The sequence below is a fragment of the Penicillium lagena genome, assembly GCF_028827675.1.
Source record: "Penicillium lagena strain IBT 129212 chromosome Unknown utg000001l_segment0_segment0, whole genome shotgun sequence".
Lineage (NCBI taxonomy): Eukaryota > Fungi > Ascomycota > Eurotiomycetes > Eurotiales > Aspergillaceae > Penicillium > Penicillium lagena.
Genome location: NW_026623222.1, coordinates 1,517,902 through 1,532,531, shown reverse-complemented (window position 1 = coordinate 1,532,531; position 14,630 = coordinate 1,517,902). Strand labels below are relative to the sequence as shown.

Here is a 14,630-nt window from a genome sequence, read left to right as displayed (position 1 = left end):
CGAGTAACCGAAGAGCTACTCCGAGAACGGAATCGGATAGGATGTAGTGACTATTAAGAGCTTTTTTTTAATGCATATTCATCCGTTACACTTTCATTATTCTCTATGACCTAGAATGCGACTAAATAGAAATACAGACAAAAGTAGACAGTAACGCCGGATGCAACAGAACAAATTTCACTCATACAAGCATTAGTGTCGTTTGGATCCAACCTGAAGAAGTTGGCGGAACAAGATCTGGATCATGGACTCGTGACCATAACATGAGAGAGGCCGTAAATCATCAAACCGAAAGAAATAAAGACCAGAAAACCGCAAGAGGTTCATTTCATCGTCCCCGTCGTAATGAGCATGTCGCTTCTCCCAGGTCTCGAGAAGCGGTCAATACCAAGATGCTCCTTTCCATCACGACCAACGTAGATCCCAAAGCCATAAAGAGGCAGCTCGCGCTCACTGGGCGGGGTAACGATGAGCCTCGTCACAAGATCGGTCTTGCTCCTAGGCTCACGGAGCAGCTTATCAGTCAGCAACGGCGACTGATACAGAAAGCTCATGAGATCAGCTAGTGTGTTTATATCGTGTGGCAGATAGCGATAGCGACGAGGGAAGATAGCCAGGAAAGAGGCGGCGTAGACACCGCAGAAGACGATGAGGGCGTAAAATGCTGGCATAAATGCCGAGATGCGGATGTCGTTATGTGATGGAAAAAATAGCGACATGAAAACGCCACCGGATAGGATGGGGATTGCACCGAAGATGACGCTAGTCAGTGAAATCCAGGCTACTTTGTAGTGCCCGTTTAGCAAGGCCTGTAATGTAACCTGAATTGGCAAGCTGGATGGGTAGGCGAGGAGAATGCTTTTCTCGGCGGTCGCCCCGTGCGGGGAGGATAGCTCGACGAATGGTTGGAGTGCGCGGAAGGAGACGTCAATTGGCTGCCAGACGAGAAAGAGGACGTTGCCTATAAAGGCTGGAATGAAGCTATAAAGGAAGTTGGACGAGGAGAATGCACTGATCGATGGTAGTGTGGGCAGTCTGGGAACGAATCCGTCCTCGATGGCGTTGTGAATGAAGCTGACCAGGACCAAGGCTAGGAAGAGGACGAACACAATAGTAATCCAGACGATCACAGACGCATTCCTCAGGTACCATGGTGTCCAACGGTAGCGAGCAAATGGCGAGTATAGCTGATGGTCGAACACATCGCTCCCAAAGCGTCCTTGGTGCTCAATGTCAAAGCACACTCGGGCAAGGCTGTGCTGTTGGTTGTTTCGGCTCTTTTCTGTCTGATGCAGCGACGGTGTTCGTATTGGAGCGTCCACTTCACCAATTCCATAAAAGGTATCGGCCTTACCCGACAATCGCCAGTAGCCCAACCGAAGCACCCGCGGATCCAGAGTTTCTCTGACCAATGGCACCGTTTCAGAATGTTCAAAGTCGTGCAAGATGTTCGACCGCTGGATAATGGAGACCAAATCGGCCAGGCTCGTTGGATCCCACATCAAACCGGTCCAGTTCCGAGTGAAGCGAGCAAGCAGCAGTGTCAGCCCAATGGCCAAAACCCCGTATATTCCCACCAAGGCCCAGCCGACCGCTTGCACAGACGTCCACTTCCATAGATCTTGCCCGTCAACAGAGTAATACTTCGCTTGGAAGAGACAACTCAGAAGAGGTATCGAGAAGAAGTTGGACAGCCAGATTGTGAAGAGAGAGATTCCAAGCATGGGCTCGCCATGCCTGAAATGGGTAAAGTCGGGAATGATGAAATTCCGCGAGAGAATGGGCAGCTCCTGCACCACACGGCCCAGCGGTCTCTCCGCGGCCATGATAGCAAAGGGTGCTGTGCGATAAACAGCAGCCTGGACGACGAAAGTCCAGATCATGATAGGCATAGCCAGAATCTGGGGAAGAAACTCCATCACAAAGTATCGCGAATCACCTTGTTCCTTGTACCCCCATAGTCCGTGGTTCCGCTGGGACCAGATGTTGCAGAATAAAACGCCACCGGCCATCAGCAGAGAGCACAATATCACTGGTGCTAGAGCCCATGGCCGTAGGACAACCGGTAAGTAATCCAGAGCGGGATACAATAAGCTTTGCTCGGGAGAGTCCACAGCGACAAATGACTCCGGGTCCACAGAGGCTGCTCTTTGCGGAAGGGCCTGCGGCGATGGGGTTGCTTGTTGTTGATGAGGCATTGGAGGTGTGTAATCATGACGGATAGGCGTTCGCGTACGGGTAAAGTAGCCTAGATCCTCATTCCATACTAACCGGTCCATAGAATAGTCGTCTCTGCTGGACACGGAGCCATGTCTCCCCTGCCGGGCGACCTCGTCGCGTGTCAGCTGATCAATTGCGAACCGGACATAGGGCGAATCATCCAGGCCCGGAGTGGCAGCGGTGCCTGCATAGTCGCGCAGAACAGGCCGAGGCGTCTCTTCGGAGCTAGGGCTGAGGCGCGAGACGGTCTCCTCTCCGAAACGGACCGTGCTGGATGTGCCTGGGCGAGGGTCTTGTAGCGCACGCTGTTCCTGACGACTGGACTCAGCTATGGGTGAGCCTTGGCGAGTTCGCGACACCGGAGAAGGCGCAGATAAATGGGAGTCTGGTGTCTGAAAGCGCATGACGGTAACTCTGCTGTCTGGACTGGAGGAGTTGCCTCGATCAGAGAGGGAGTAGTAGTCGTCTGATGCTGCGACGGATTGCCGCGACCCCGTGTGGCTGTATTGGGGTTTGTTTGCTAGGAGCTGGTCAGTATTTCTCGCAAGTTACACCAGCACGAGGACATACTATTGACATTTCGCAAACTGAAGTTGGCTCTCGGGCCGGGAGGGTTGGACATGGTTTGGAGGGCAGCCCCAAGATGCGCTGTGCATAGCAATTTCACGGAAGAAGCATTCCAGACAAAGACTGGAGCTTCTAAGTAAATAAAAAAGAGAGCTAAGGTGGGCTTATGTGCAGATGTCATCGGTGGCCGTGGCTCCCCAGCCTCCCCCAGCCACCAGCCACCAGTTTCCAGTCCCGCCGCCAACAGGGACCCAGGCCGATTGGATCGAATGAGACAATTAAAAAATTAATTTGACAGATCAAAAACATTGTTCCAGATAGATGAGGCTGGAATTGTTTTCATTTTGTAGATAGTGTCGTCGATTGACTGCGCCGATCACCCGCGTGTATCCATGGGTGCGCCGAAGCTTGGCTCGAATTATGCTAGATCTATACTGAGTCGCAAATCCTAGCAATTCTGAAATTATTTACTAGCATCCCATTTCTGATACATAAATATAAGTAGTTACGATTGAATTTCTTCCCTCTTGTTGCTCGTGTATATCCGAAGTGGCTGGTCGCAAGACCCCTTGATTCTTCATTCAGACTATGTAAACCCGGTGGCTGTAGTTTTAAAGTTGACAAAACTGAAAACCGAGATAAACGATTTGCTTAAGAGGCCGCGGTTCGACTGTAATAGCTTTGACTGCTATGACTGGACTCCACTGCCATTTCCGAGGTGTTGTTATGAACAGAGGCCTGCAGCTCGGCAGGGCCGTGTTCTAGCTCGGCAGGCCCGAGCTGCTGGTGTTTCTTAATGACAGATTCAGTGATAGGCTGTATTGACATGTTAGTAGCATATGCGTTGATGCAGTTATTGCGCAATCGGCGCTCATAGAGTGCCCACCCGATGGCAGCGAGCAAGAGTGCACCGAGAGTAGCCCCGACGGCTGCGCCCACTGTCGTTTCTTTGCTATTGGGACTGGGACAGCTTGCAGAAGTGGTCCCCACATCGGGACGTGTGCTTGGGCTCAACCTGGACGAGGAATTTGTGGAAGAGGAGTTCCTTAAAGAAGGGATATCGCTGATATAAGTGGCGTTGCTCAGGCCTGCTCGACCAACGATGGCTCTTCCAGGAGGTATGGTAAACGAGGGTGAACCGTCTGCGCAGGTAAATGACCCGTTGTTATCCACGAGGCCACCGCAGCAGTACTGGGTGGCGTTTGGAACGGACATGTCGATGGGCACAATGTTGATTCCGTTGTCTGCATTGTCATTTGCTACGACAGCACGAAAAATTAGTTACTGGGTCTGCAAGAGCAGAAGCAGTCAAAGGCTTGACTTACACCCGTGACATTCCTGAGCGCAATTTGGACCCCAGCTTCGATCTGTACAACTTCCTCTAGTCAGAACGAAGCCCCGGTTGGCCTGGACATAACAGAGGCCATTGGTCATGCAAAGATCTTGGTAGCTGCAGCAGGGCGAGAAATTGTCATCGGAGCATGGAACATCGTCAAAGGCGGGGTCACCGTTCAAGAAATAGCATGGTCGTGATGCAGTCGCGGATTGACTAAAAATAAACAGACCGATGAGCGCCACCAACCCGTGCCTCGGACCTGTGTGACGCATATCGTCCTCGAGGAAATAGAAAGCGACAGCACAATTATGTGAAGATTGCTGATCTCGCTCTGGGAATCAAAATGTTTTGTCAGAGAGCAGTAGCCATGCCCGTGGTGAGAAGACGAGGCTCGACAGCCAGATCAAGACCCCAACGGTACCCTGATTTTAGACCCTGAGGAAAGCTAACGCGGGCTGAGCCTCAGGAACATTGCACCATGAACTCGAGGCCAAGTGAACGATCATTACTGTCTCTGGGCGCCCAGGTGGGGGCTGGTTGGCAGACAAATCTCTAATAGGGGCATTTGCACACTTGGATGACGAGGGATTGGCAGGGGCCGCAATGTCGGTCAGGATTGGATCTCTTAAAAAAGACACAGGAGAAAGGAGCTCTTCAAAATGTGCCAACTGCAGTCAAGATACCCTTTATCAATTAATCCCGGCGGTATTTGTTCAACCACGATCAATGCGCAAATGTGCGAACCACTCGTCCATTGCGCGACATGACTCTGTCCAGGAACTTATCAGTGAAAGGCCGTCTCCCTTAAGTAAAAGCGCCTAGTGATACAACTTGAAGAAAAGAAAGCAGCATTTGCGCGTGTTCCCAGCTCCGCCGATGCCAAACCCTACGTACCGCTCCTGGAGACTGGACGCCGATCCCGAGTACGCCCCGTCCGGAATGTTTTTCCACGATCGTGCGAGCGTATCCCTCTCGGCCAGCAGCGCACATCTGTCTTCATCGACCGTCTTCTTCCGTTTGGACCAGATCCATAATTTCCAAAAGCAGCGCATTCCAGCCAACAAATACCGACTGGTAGAATTGGCTTGGTTAGTTTGTTTGCGAATTTTTGGATGGTATACTCACGAACTAGTAGCGTGCAGTAATTGGGTGGCAATCTGCGATATATCTCTCGGGCTATCACCATAATAGTTTTTACCAAATCTCGGACCAACCCCGTATATAAAGGAATGGGCGCCTGCCATCACCGAGGTGAGGAGGTGACGCAGATGCTGGCTATAAGACAGTCTTTTCCGAGTTCCGACGTCACCTTACAGCGGTCTTTGGGATCCTGTTGAAACTGCTTGGTTGCAAAAAGATCCCTACGGTTTGTTTCTTCTGGTTTTTTCCGAGTCCTCAGTGCCTTGGGATTCGATGCAGCATGCGGTTCTGTGTACTCTTGTTGTAAACATATATATCTCTTGAACCATTTGTTAAAGAAATGCAGAGCCATGGCAACTGATCAGTTGATGTTTTTGTAACCATCCTTCTCGGCTGCTGTGTCTCTCCAGACTGGGATACCAATATCAACAACGTTTATCTCTTATATTTGAATTGACTTGAATTCTTGAAAGCATGGACCGACTTATCGTGATATAATATATAGAAAGAATAATTATCCCAATCAGGCATGCGCCGGGAGTGGTCAGGTGCTGGAGTGGAAAGCTCTCGCATAAGCTTAATTAGCCTCTACGACCCATCTGCTGGACGGCCAAGATACAGCCGGGGCCTTAGAGAACGGGCGGTTATCTCGTCCTCAGCCGGCTAAAATGATTTACGCGACAATGGCCCATCATTAGCTCTTCCGTAATCTCGTTAGCTCTTCCACATGGCTGTTTCAAGTAAACGTGGTTGCTAGCGGGTATGCGGATTGTGGACCTCGCCCGTTGAGTCCAGACTCCCGGCCTCAAGCATTTTCCGGGGCAAGAGGCGGCAGGTAATCTAAGAGACCATCCACCGGACCGGTGCCCCGAAAGAAGAATCCGTCAATAATCCGATAATAATAAGGGCGATTGTCTGAAACGCAGATCCTGTTTCACCTCTGATTGGCCGAGTTCCTCAGTTCCAAGGGGAATTCGGTTTCCCTCGCCACTGTGGCGAGGCCTGTATAAGAAAGTTCGTGGCAAGGAAAGATCCACGGGACGAGCAGACATGGAACCAACGCAAAAAAAGGGTTGTACAGGTTTAACAGTCGGCGGGACGAGGGGGAGTGGACTGGTCAATCAGATTGTCATCCTTGGCGAGACCAGTCTAACGTTAGGGGCATTTTCTCCGACCCGGATTCCTACTGCGGAGCGAATGAGCGGCCGAGCTGCAGAGATCTGTGCTGAGAGCAGCAGCAGCACCCAGTTACATGGTCGCAGGACGGGAGAGCAGTCGCTGATAATAAGTATTATTGTATGGATCTAAAAGACAAGTACTTCATCAGGTGAAGTAAAGTCAGGGCACCAGGAATCATCAGAGAGCTGCCTCAGGCCTCCATCTATCCAATCCACGGTCCTCAATCGCCTCCCGCTTATCGTCGTTGCTTTCTTTTCTTCCCGACTGGCTTATTCTTTCCCCCTCATTTCGCATTCTTTCTTTCTTCCATCCTTCGTTACTTTTCCTTCGTTCTTCTTACCGATTACTCACTCCCAGCCTCCCCTTCCTACCCCCTGTTTCAGGAGATGTCCCTGGCAATGTCGCGCTAAGATCGGATCGTCCCATTCGTCCCGGACTGACACCTTTGCCTTGGATCTCGCTCGTTTGTTTCTCCTCGGCTTGAACCCTACCGTGAAGGCGTTGCCTTCGCCCTCTCCTCACCATGCTGCTCAAGCCAGCGACGCCGCTCACCGTTTTGCTGCTGGTCGCTTTTGTTCTCCTGTTGCTGTCGTGCCTTTCCACCCCGATCATCAAGGGGATACCATTGGCGACATTCGAAAATGTCGATTATGGTGTCTTTGGTTACTGCCACGGCGACAAGTGTACCAATATTTATGTAGGATACACGAGCAGTTCGTCTCACCACCTCCTTTTCGCTTCTGCCTGATCTCGATGAATCGGGGCTAAATGCTCTCCAGATGATATCAATAGTACCGGCGACGATTTCAACCTCCCCTCGAGCACTCGCAAATCGCTATCCTCGATTCTCATTGTCCACCCAGTTGCCGCCTTCCTGACCCTCATCTGTCTCTGCTTGGCGGCCGCGGCGCATTTCCATGCGCCGTCGCATTCGCCTCGCTTTCTTCTGGCGCTTCTCATCCTCCTTCTACCAACCTTGCTTGTCACCCTCCTTGCGTTCCTGGTCGATATCTTACTTTTCGTGCCACATCTCCAATGGGGCGGATGGATCGTGCTGGCCTCGACCATCATTCTCGTGTCTTGCGGGGTGGTGACCTGTGCCATGCGCCGGACTCTTGTGAGCCGCAAGGCGAGGAAGCGACGGATTGCGGAGAATGCGGAGATGAGTGGAGAGAACTTTTACAATCGCCAGAATACCGCTGCCCTTGCCCTCACACAATCTCCGCCGGACCAGACCGAATTCAAAGAACCCATTGTGGCTGGATCGCCTCCCTCCGAATCAAACCCGACCTTCGCTTCCTTCAGCACTGCTAGACGAGACAGCGATGATGATCGCACCCCACTCAACACTTCACTCACCTCTCGGACAGCCTTACATGATGTTCCAATACCTCCTGCGGACCGCCGTGGGACACCGTACCGCCCAGATGAGGCTGGAAACTTGCCGCCATCCGGCCCGTACGGTGCCGGGCCCATGACACGGAACCCTTCTGACCCACGACTTCGTCCACAGTACTCGGATGGCAGTATGGGTTCTTATCGAGGCGGCGCGCCTGGGTATGGGCCTCGCGGCCGGGGCGGTTACCCTCCCCGAGGTGCTTATGGCCGTGGGGGAGGGCCATACATGGGCCCTGGACCTTACGGCCCTCCTCCCCACGGTGCGCGAAGCGGCTACATGGGACCTATGGGACCCCCCCGCGGTGGTCGTGGAGGAATGATGCCACCCCGGGGACCCCCGCGCGGACCTCCACCAGTTGGCTATGCTCCGAGTCCGAATCGGAGCTTTGATTCCTACGGGCGACCTGTCGGTCATCCGGAGGAATCCTACGAGCCCCCTATCGGCGTGGCCGTTTCATCGCCCGAATCGGAACCCATTGGACAGGCAATTGAAATGACGCCGCAGTCCCGGCGCTACGAAGCTCACTTGTCGGCCCAGTCAGAGCAGAGCGAACCGCATGCACTGTCGGTGGATGGGCAATACATGCCCCAAGAGAGCCCGACGAGCCTCTATAGTCGCGGCACCGAGTCCTATGTTCCTGCCCGCGCTGGCTGGGGCAATGATGCTCCCCGCCCTTCTGCGTCCCCCGTGCACGCCACCTCAGGTAGTAACTACTACGAAGATGTGGACCCGCGTTTCGCTCGACGACCATCACCCCAGGGAGGCAGCACAGTCCCGAACGCGCTGACTCCTGGCGGCCGTTGACACGGTCGTAGGCAGTACTCGGTTTCCCTGAGGTTTCCAGTATAATGAACTGCTTGTCGTATAGAACCGACCACACACACCTTGCACAGTACACGCTTTCCGATACCCATTTTCACATCAATGCAGTGTCAGTGTGTGGGAGTCACTGCTGGGGAGCGGAGTTTTGGCGCCCTTGTTCTTATTCTTTTTTTTGGATGTACAAATGCAACGTACAGAGTTGCTCCTTGTCCTGTATCTATCTCTCTTAGCTTAACATATTTTCTTTTTCTGTATGTTGTTCCACGGTAGACGCTATTGCGATTTGCTCTAAAGCAGGGCAGGAGTCCACGTGACATGACGTCGTTCCCAGAGATCGACGATCCTACCGTTGTTATCGATGGCGCCAGCGCTGAACTGGGTTTCGCAGGCCCGATGATGACGGTTGGTGGCCCCCCTGCTGTCATCTCCCTGCGATCAGATCCAGTGTACGGGGCGATCGTCACCAGTCCTCCGAGACATCGTTCGGAAGCGCCTTCCTTGGTCAGCTGGAAAAGATATCCTTAAAGTGATATGATTGCCCGACGAATTTCCTTGATCCCTCCTTGATTATATTTCTTTCTCCAACCAGCTGCCCTGCTCAATCCTCGGCGTCTAGCAATCACAGCATGAATGATCCCGGCCTCGACGATGCCGTCGCCGACGAAGCTGGGGTCCTTGACCAACCCTCTGGACGCCACGATACGCAAAATGATGAGAATCAAGCTCCAGTCGACAATGAATACCCGGAAGCTGCCCGGTGGTGGCTTGCAAGCACAGCGTATCCTCTAGCGGCGGTACGAAAAAAAAGTACTCCGTATAAAAAAAAAGGGGACATAGACTCATCTACTACTTTTGCAGGGTACCTTCGGGCCGATGGCCAGTGCATTCAACATCTGCTCCTTAGCACAGACATGGCGAATGCAAATCCAAAGTGATGGCGGTGCGGTGGATATTCCAGACCCCAAATGGTACGCCCAAATCAAGCTTCATGCCCGAGGCAGCGGTTTTAATTTTTTTTTACCAGGGTGATCGGGCTCAATGCACTTTCTTTGTTTTGCGCAGTCATTGCGAATCTGATGCTTTCGCTGAACATGGCCCGTCGCATTCGGTTTGTAGTGGCCCAGCCCATCATTATTGTCGGGTGGTACATGTCATCAATCCTGTTGATCGGGCTTCTCATTGCATTCAGAGTGGTTGGGGACGTTCCAACAGGCTCTGGCCGCGTCTTTTCCCAGGCATACTTCTACGGCGCCTATGCAGCGATACTCTACTTTATCATTTCCTGCCTGCTAGTGGTAACGGCTTATGGAGCATATCGGGGCCACTACAGCCTCGAGTACAAACTTACCACGAGTCAACGGACGCTGATGCTGCAGACCATCATCTTTTGTTTCTATCTCCTCGGCGGTGCAGCTGTTTTTGCCAAGGTCGAGCACTGGCGCTTCTTGGATGCGGTGTATTTTGCCGACTATACGCTGCTGACCATCGGCGTCGGCAATTTCGCGCCTGTCACCCACGTCGGACGCGGCCTGCTCTTCCCATATGCGATCGGAGGCATTGTGATTCTGGGTTTGATTATCTCCTCGATCCGAACATTGACGCTGGAGAAGGGCCAGCAGAAAATAGCGGATGTGTTGACCTCGCGCACTCGCCGGTTTCTCGTTAAGCAGGCATATTCGGATAAGAATCTCTTCAATAAGGTAGTGCCGCGCCTGGGAAAAGAGGCTGCTAGTTCTGAAGGACGCAGTTCACGCGAGCAGCAGAAGCAGGAGTTTATCGTCATGCGGCAAGTGCGACAGCTGGCGACGGTGCAACACAAATGGATATCACTCATAATATCCGTGGTTCTTTGGATGGCAATGTGGTTGCTCGGCGCCGTGGTATTCTGGCGCTCTGAGGCTCATAGGGATTGGACCTACTTCGAAGCACTCTATTTCGCCTATACAACCCTCTTGACCATTGGATATGGCGACTTATACCCTGTCAGCAGCCTCGGCACATCTTTCTTTGTATTCTGGTCGCTCCTGGCGGTCCCCACGATCACCATCCTCATTTCCAACATCGGCGACACGCTCATCCGGTTCGTGCGCGATGTCACTATCTTCCTGGGTGAAATCACCATTCTACCCGGAGACCAGTCACTCGGAACTCGCATCAAGGGACTGATGCATGCTTCCTGGGTCGACAAATGGATTCAGGAGACTACAGGCGAGGAGACCACTGGGGAGGTCCTTTCGGACGTGGAAGCCAACGACGATGGCGACCGCAACACAATTGAAGTCGAGGAACATAAGAAAGAAGAGTCAGCGCGGAAACGCGGCGACATCGCTGCCGAGAATGTGCATCACTACAACTACCTGCTTTTCCGCGAGGTGCGCAAGATGATGGAATATGCCACCAGCAACCTGTCCAAGGAGTTCGACTACCTGGAATGGGAATACTACCTCGGCCTGATCTCAGGCAAGCACAGGCCTTCGGAGTATGGAGAGACCGAAGAAGACAATGAAAAAGACAGTCTTCGGGACTGGAGTTGGATTGACGGGAAGAATCCCTTGCTGGGTCAGAAGAGCGAGGTCGAGTGGCTCCTCGGTGCGCTGACTGAGGTCCTGGAGCGGGAGTTGAAAAAAGCTAGTCGTGTGTATCATTCATCCGAGGCAAGTGAGCGTTCGCATCGTCCTGGTGACTCGGACGGCAGCCCGGAGAATACTATCCAGAGCGAGAAGCAGGAGTGATGCTATAACTATCATTATGGGTATTTTGTATCAATATTGAATTCTATGGCGTTGTGGACGATAAATAATTCAAACAGACTCTTGCTTCAACATCTACACAAACAAACCGTGACCCTTGCTTAGATTAGACAATTTTAGTGTGTTTGAAGTACAAAAAGGAGCGTAAATAGTGGGATTCGCGCTAGCTAGCAGAACATGATTCCTCCCTCTGTCACTTTAATGAAACATGTTCTTTCTCCCACAGATGCCTCTCACTCTCGGCGCCGCGCTCCAAAAACCTAGGAGTCGCAGCACTTGGCACAGAGCCGTGTTAGAGACACTGACTAGTTTAGGGTCGGAACTCAGTAGTGGGTGGGGTATCCGATCTACGGATATTCGGTGGGTGTCATTCATCCGCATTCAATATGGTTTTTCGAGGCTCGCTTGCGAAAAACCACTGGTCGGAAGTCGGTCTTAGGGGATCCGATCTACGGATATTCGGTGATTGTCATCCATCGCGTTTAAGATGGTGTTTTGAGGGTCGCTTGTGAAAAACCACCGGTCGGAAGTCGGTGTGAAGGGATCCGATCTACGGATATTCGGTGGTTGTAACTTAGCGCGTTTATAATAGTGTTTAGAGGGCCTACTACTCTAGCTTCCAGTACCTGTCCCGCAACATCAGCTAACTTTGGTTTACGATCAACTAGAACCCGCCTCAGGCCCCCTACAATGGATTAGACTCATAGTCCAGATCGGAGTGAGGGGTCTGGCACCTGATTGGCAGTATCTTATAGAAAGTCTGAAGTAGGGCGCAGCAAGGCTTTCTAGGCTAACATGAGGTTGTTTTGGGTATCAGGTATAAATACTGCCTTAGTCCTCGTTCCGATTTCTTCTTTATTCCTTAACATCAAGATCTTACGTTTTCTAAAGACAATCTACCCTGCCTCCTTACAGACAATTACTTCTGAACTCAACAATAAGAACACCCAAGATGCCAAACGCATACCACGTCCCATTTTTTGAGGCCATTAAGATCCGTCGGTCTACCCTCGCCCTAGCCAAAGAGTCTCCCATCTCTGATGAGCGCATCGTTCTTATCGTCAACCACGCCATCAAGCATGCTCCGTCCCCATTTTCCGTCCAATCGTGCCGTGCCATCGTCCTCTTTGGTGCCGATCACGAAAAGATGTGGGAAATCGGTCACAACGAGATGGAGAAGACGATGCCCCCTCCCGTGTTCGCGAACTTCGTAGACAAGATTGCCGGTTACAAGGCTGCTTATGGAACTGTAAGGTGCTGTCTAGATTTATCGACGAAGTAAGCTGACCTGGCCTTTCTAGGTCTTGTTCTTCGAGGACACCAAAGCTGTCGAGAAGCTCCCACCCCCTCTTCAGAGCGTCATTGGTAGCCACCCAGAGTGTAAGTTGACTATATCGTTGTCAGGCGCACAAGATCTAATCAGTCGACAGGGTACGAACATTCCAACGGCATGAACCAATACATTGCCTGGACCGCCCTCTGCGCCGAAGGTCTCGCGTGCAATCTGCAGCACTTCAACCCCCAGGTCAACAAGGCCGTCGCGGAGACCTGGAACGTGCCCGAGAGCTGGAACCTCCGCGCTCAACTGGTCTTCGGCAAGGCCGTCGGCCCACCTCGTGGTGGTGTTGAGAAGGCTTTCGCTCCTTTGGAGGGTCGTGTCCTGGTCCATGGGAATGGGAAGGAGAATATTGCTCCTAAAGGCAACTAGATTTCTACGCCGGCTGGCCCGCTTCACTGCTCCGAGGGCGGGGGATCAGGCTTCCTCGGGCTGGCGCTAATAAAAGAAAAAGAATTGTGGGTTTGTTGGTTTCTCCGTTGGTTTTGAGCAACGCTAAGAAGCACGGAGAAGGGCACGCAAGGCTGTATGACAGGATAAATTCGGCGTAGATGGGGCCAGCCCTGTGATCTTGGTGCTGTGATGAAATTCCCGGGAAAGTACCAAGCTACTCGAGACATTGAAGACGTTTGTTTCAACTACCTAATTGCCAGAGATATGATCATTGAGCTTTACCATGCTAGCAATACTCTTTCGTACATACTTGGCCGGCACATAGTCTAGAGAAATGATGCCTCAGGCACCAAGTTGGTTGAATCGGGCCGGCGATCCGGAGAAATCATTCTCTCACTTCCTTTCCCTCCCAGACAGACCCAACCATCAACAATGCTATTGACAACCAGGACTCCAGGCCTATTCGGCCGAGCCACTCGCTCCCTAACCTCTACTGAAACTCGTCTCCTCTCCCTCCCTCAACACCACGGCGCAGCACAATGCCGCAGAGGCTACACCCCAGCACCGCGACCGCAACCGCGCAATGCAGCAAACCCACTCCTCAATTCCAAAAACTTCTCCTCGAGTGCCTTCCTCGAGCGCGCCAAGACAATGGGCGAGCTGAAGTCGCGCAACACGACGGGCCCATTCTCATGGAAGGCGGCGCTGCTCTTCCTCCTGACGGGCGCGGGCATGATGGTCTACTTTAAGATCGAAAAGGAGCGTCTGGAGCGCAAGCGCATTGCGGAGATGAGCAAGGGATACGGCAAGCCTAAGGTCGGGGGCCCGTTTGTGCTGAAGGATTTGAACGGGAATGAGTTCACGCAGGAGGATCTGAAGGGGAAATACAGCTTCGTATGCCGCCCTCTTTCTTTTGGCGTCAGGGGAGAAGCATTTACTCACTGAGTTTCTTCAGGTCTACTTCGGTTTCACCCATTGCCCGGATATCTGCCCCGACGAGCTGGACAAGATGGCCGAGATCATCGAGAAGGTCAAGGAGGCGACCAAGGACGATAAATTGTTTCTGCCGGTTTTCATAACCTGCGATCCGGTCCGTGACACGCCCGAGGTACTGCGCGAGTACCTCAAGGAGTTTCATCCGGGTATTGTGGGCTTGACTGGGACATACGAGCAGGTGAAGAATGTCTGTCGGCAATACCGGGTGTACTTTAGTACGCCCCGGGATGTGAAGCCTGGCGAGGATTATTTGGTGGATCATAGCATCTACTTCTATTTGATGGGTGAGTGAACAGTACCTACGACATTTCTTCCGTCTCCGCTGACTCTTTCTGTTCTGATAGATCCCGATAATGACTTCGTGGAGTGTATTGGGCGTCAGGATACACCTGAGTCGGCGGCGAAGGTGATTCTCGAGCATATCAAGGACTGGCAGCGCGAGGGCAAACCACTGAAAACGGAGTGATTGTGTGTTCCCAGCGTGTACATGTA

The 14,630-nt window shown here is 52.3% G+C and overlaps 7 protein-coding genes across 7 annotated transcripts; 5 read left to right on the top strand and 2 right to left on the bottom strand.

Moving 5' to 3' along the window:
* Positions 1 to 323: 323 nt before the first annotated feature.
* Positions 324 to 2,842, bottom strand: N7510_000679 (DUF3433 domain-containing protein; the record flags this gene model as incomplete). The annotated part of the gene is made up of 2 exons (XM_056972608.1): positions 324 to 2,740; positions 2,791 to 2,842. The coding sequence occupies 2 exons, from the start codon at positions 2,840 to 2,842 to the stop codon at positions 324 to 326; spliced, it is 2,469 nt and encodes an 822-aa protein (XP_056837725.1).
* Positions 2,843 to 3,438: 596 nt separating this feature from the next.
* Positions 3,439 to 4,221, bottom strand: N7510_000678 (uncharacterized protein; the record flags this gene model as incomplete). Its single annotated transcript, XM_056972607.1, has 2 exons — positions 3,439 to 4,046; positions 4,113 to 4,221. The coding sequence occupies 2 exons, from the start codon at positions 4,219 to 4,221 to the stop codon at positions 3,439 to 3,441; spliced, it is 717 nt and encodes a 238-aa protein (XP_056837724.1).
* A 2,744-nt stretch (positions 4,222 to 6,965) lies between these two features.
* N7510_000677 (putative pH signal transduction protein PalI) lies at positions 6,966 to 8,645 on the top strand (the record flags this gene model as incomplete). The annotated part of the gene is made up of 2 exons (XM_056972606.1): positions 6,966 to 7,155; positions 7,222 to 8,645. The coding sequence occupies 2 exons, from the start codon at positions 6,966 to 6,968 to the stop codon at positions 8,643 to 8,645; spliced, it is 1,614 nt and encodes a 537-aa protein (XP_056837723.1).
* Positions 8,646 to 8,978: 333 nt separating this feature from the next.
* On the top strand, positions 8,979 to 9,188 carry N7510_000676 (uncharacterized protein; the record flags this gene model as incomplete). The annotated part of the gene is made up of 1 exon (XM_056972605.1): positions 8,979 to 9,188. The coding sequence occupies one exon, from the start codon at positions 8,979 to 8,981 to the stop codon at positions 9,186 to 9,188; it is 210 nt and encodes a 69-aa protein (XP_056837722.1).
* A 101-nt stretch (positions 9,189 to 9,289) lies between these two features.
* Positions 9,290 to 11,395, top strand: N7510_000675 (potassium channel family protein; the record flags this gene model as incomplete). The annotated part of the gene is made up of 3 exons (XM_056972604.1): positions 9,290 to 9,457; positions 9,522 to 9,631; positions 9,688 to 11,395. 3 exons carry the CDS (start codon positions 9,290 to 9,292, stop codon positions 11,393 to 11,395), a joined length of 1,986 nt encoding a protein of 661 aa, XP_056837721.1.
* Positions 11,396 to 12,365: 970 nt separating this feature from the next.
* On the top strand, positions 12,366 to 13,121 carry N7510_000674 (nitroreductase; the record flags this gene model as incomplete). The annotated part of the gene is made up of 3 exons (XM_056972603.1): positions 12,366 to 12,662; positions 12,715 to 12,793; positions 12,844 to 13,121. The coding sequence occupies 3 exons, from the start codon at positions 12,366 to 12,368 to the stop codon at positions 13,119 to 13,121; spliced, it is 654 nt and encodes a 217-aa protein (XP_056837720.1).
* Positions 13,122 to 13,472: 351 nt separating this feature from the next.
* On the top strand, positions 13,473 to 14,604 carry N7510_000673 (SCO family protein; the record flags this gene model as incomplete). The annotated part of the gene is made up of 3 exons (XM_056972602.1): positions 13,473 to 14,036; positions 14,098 to 14,422; positions 14,483 to 14,604. Coding segments are annotated over 3 exons (1,011 nt in total), but the record flags the coding sequence as incomplete, so codon positions are not given.
* Positions 14,605 to 14,630: the final 26 nt, after the last annotated feature.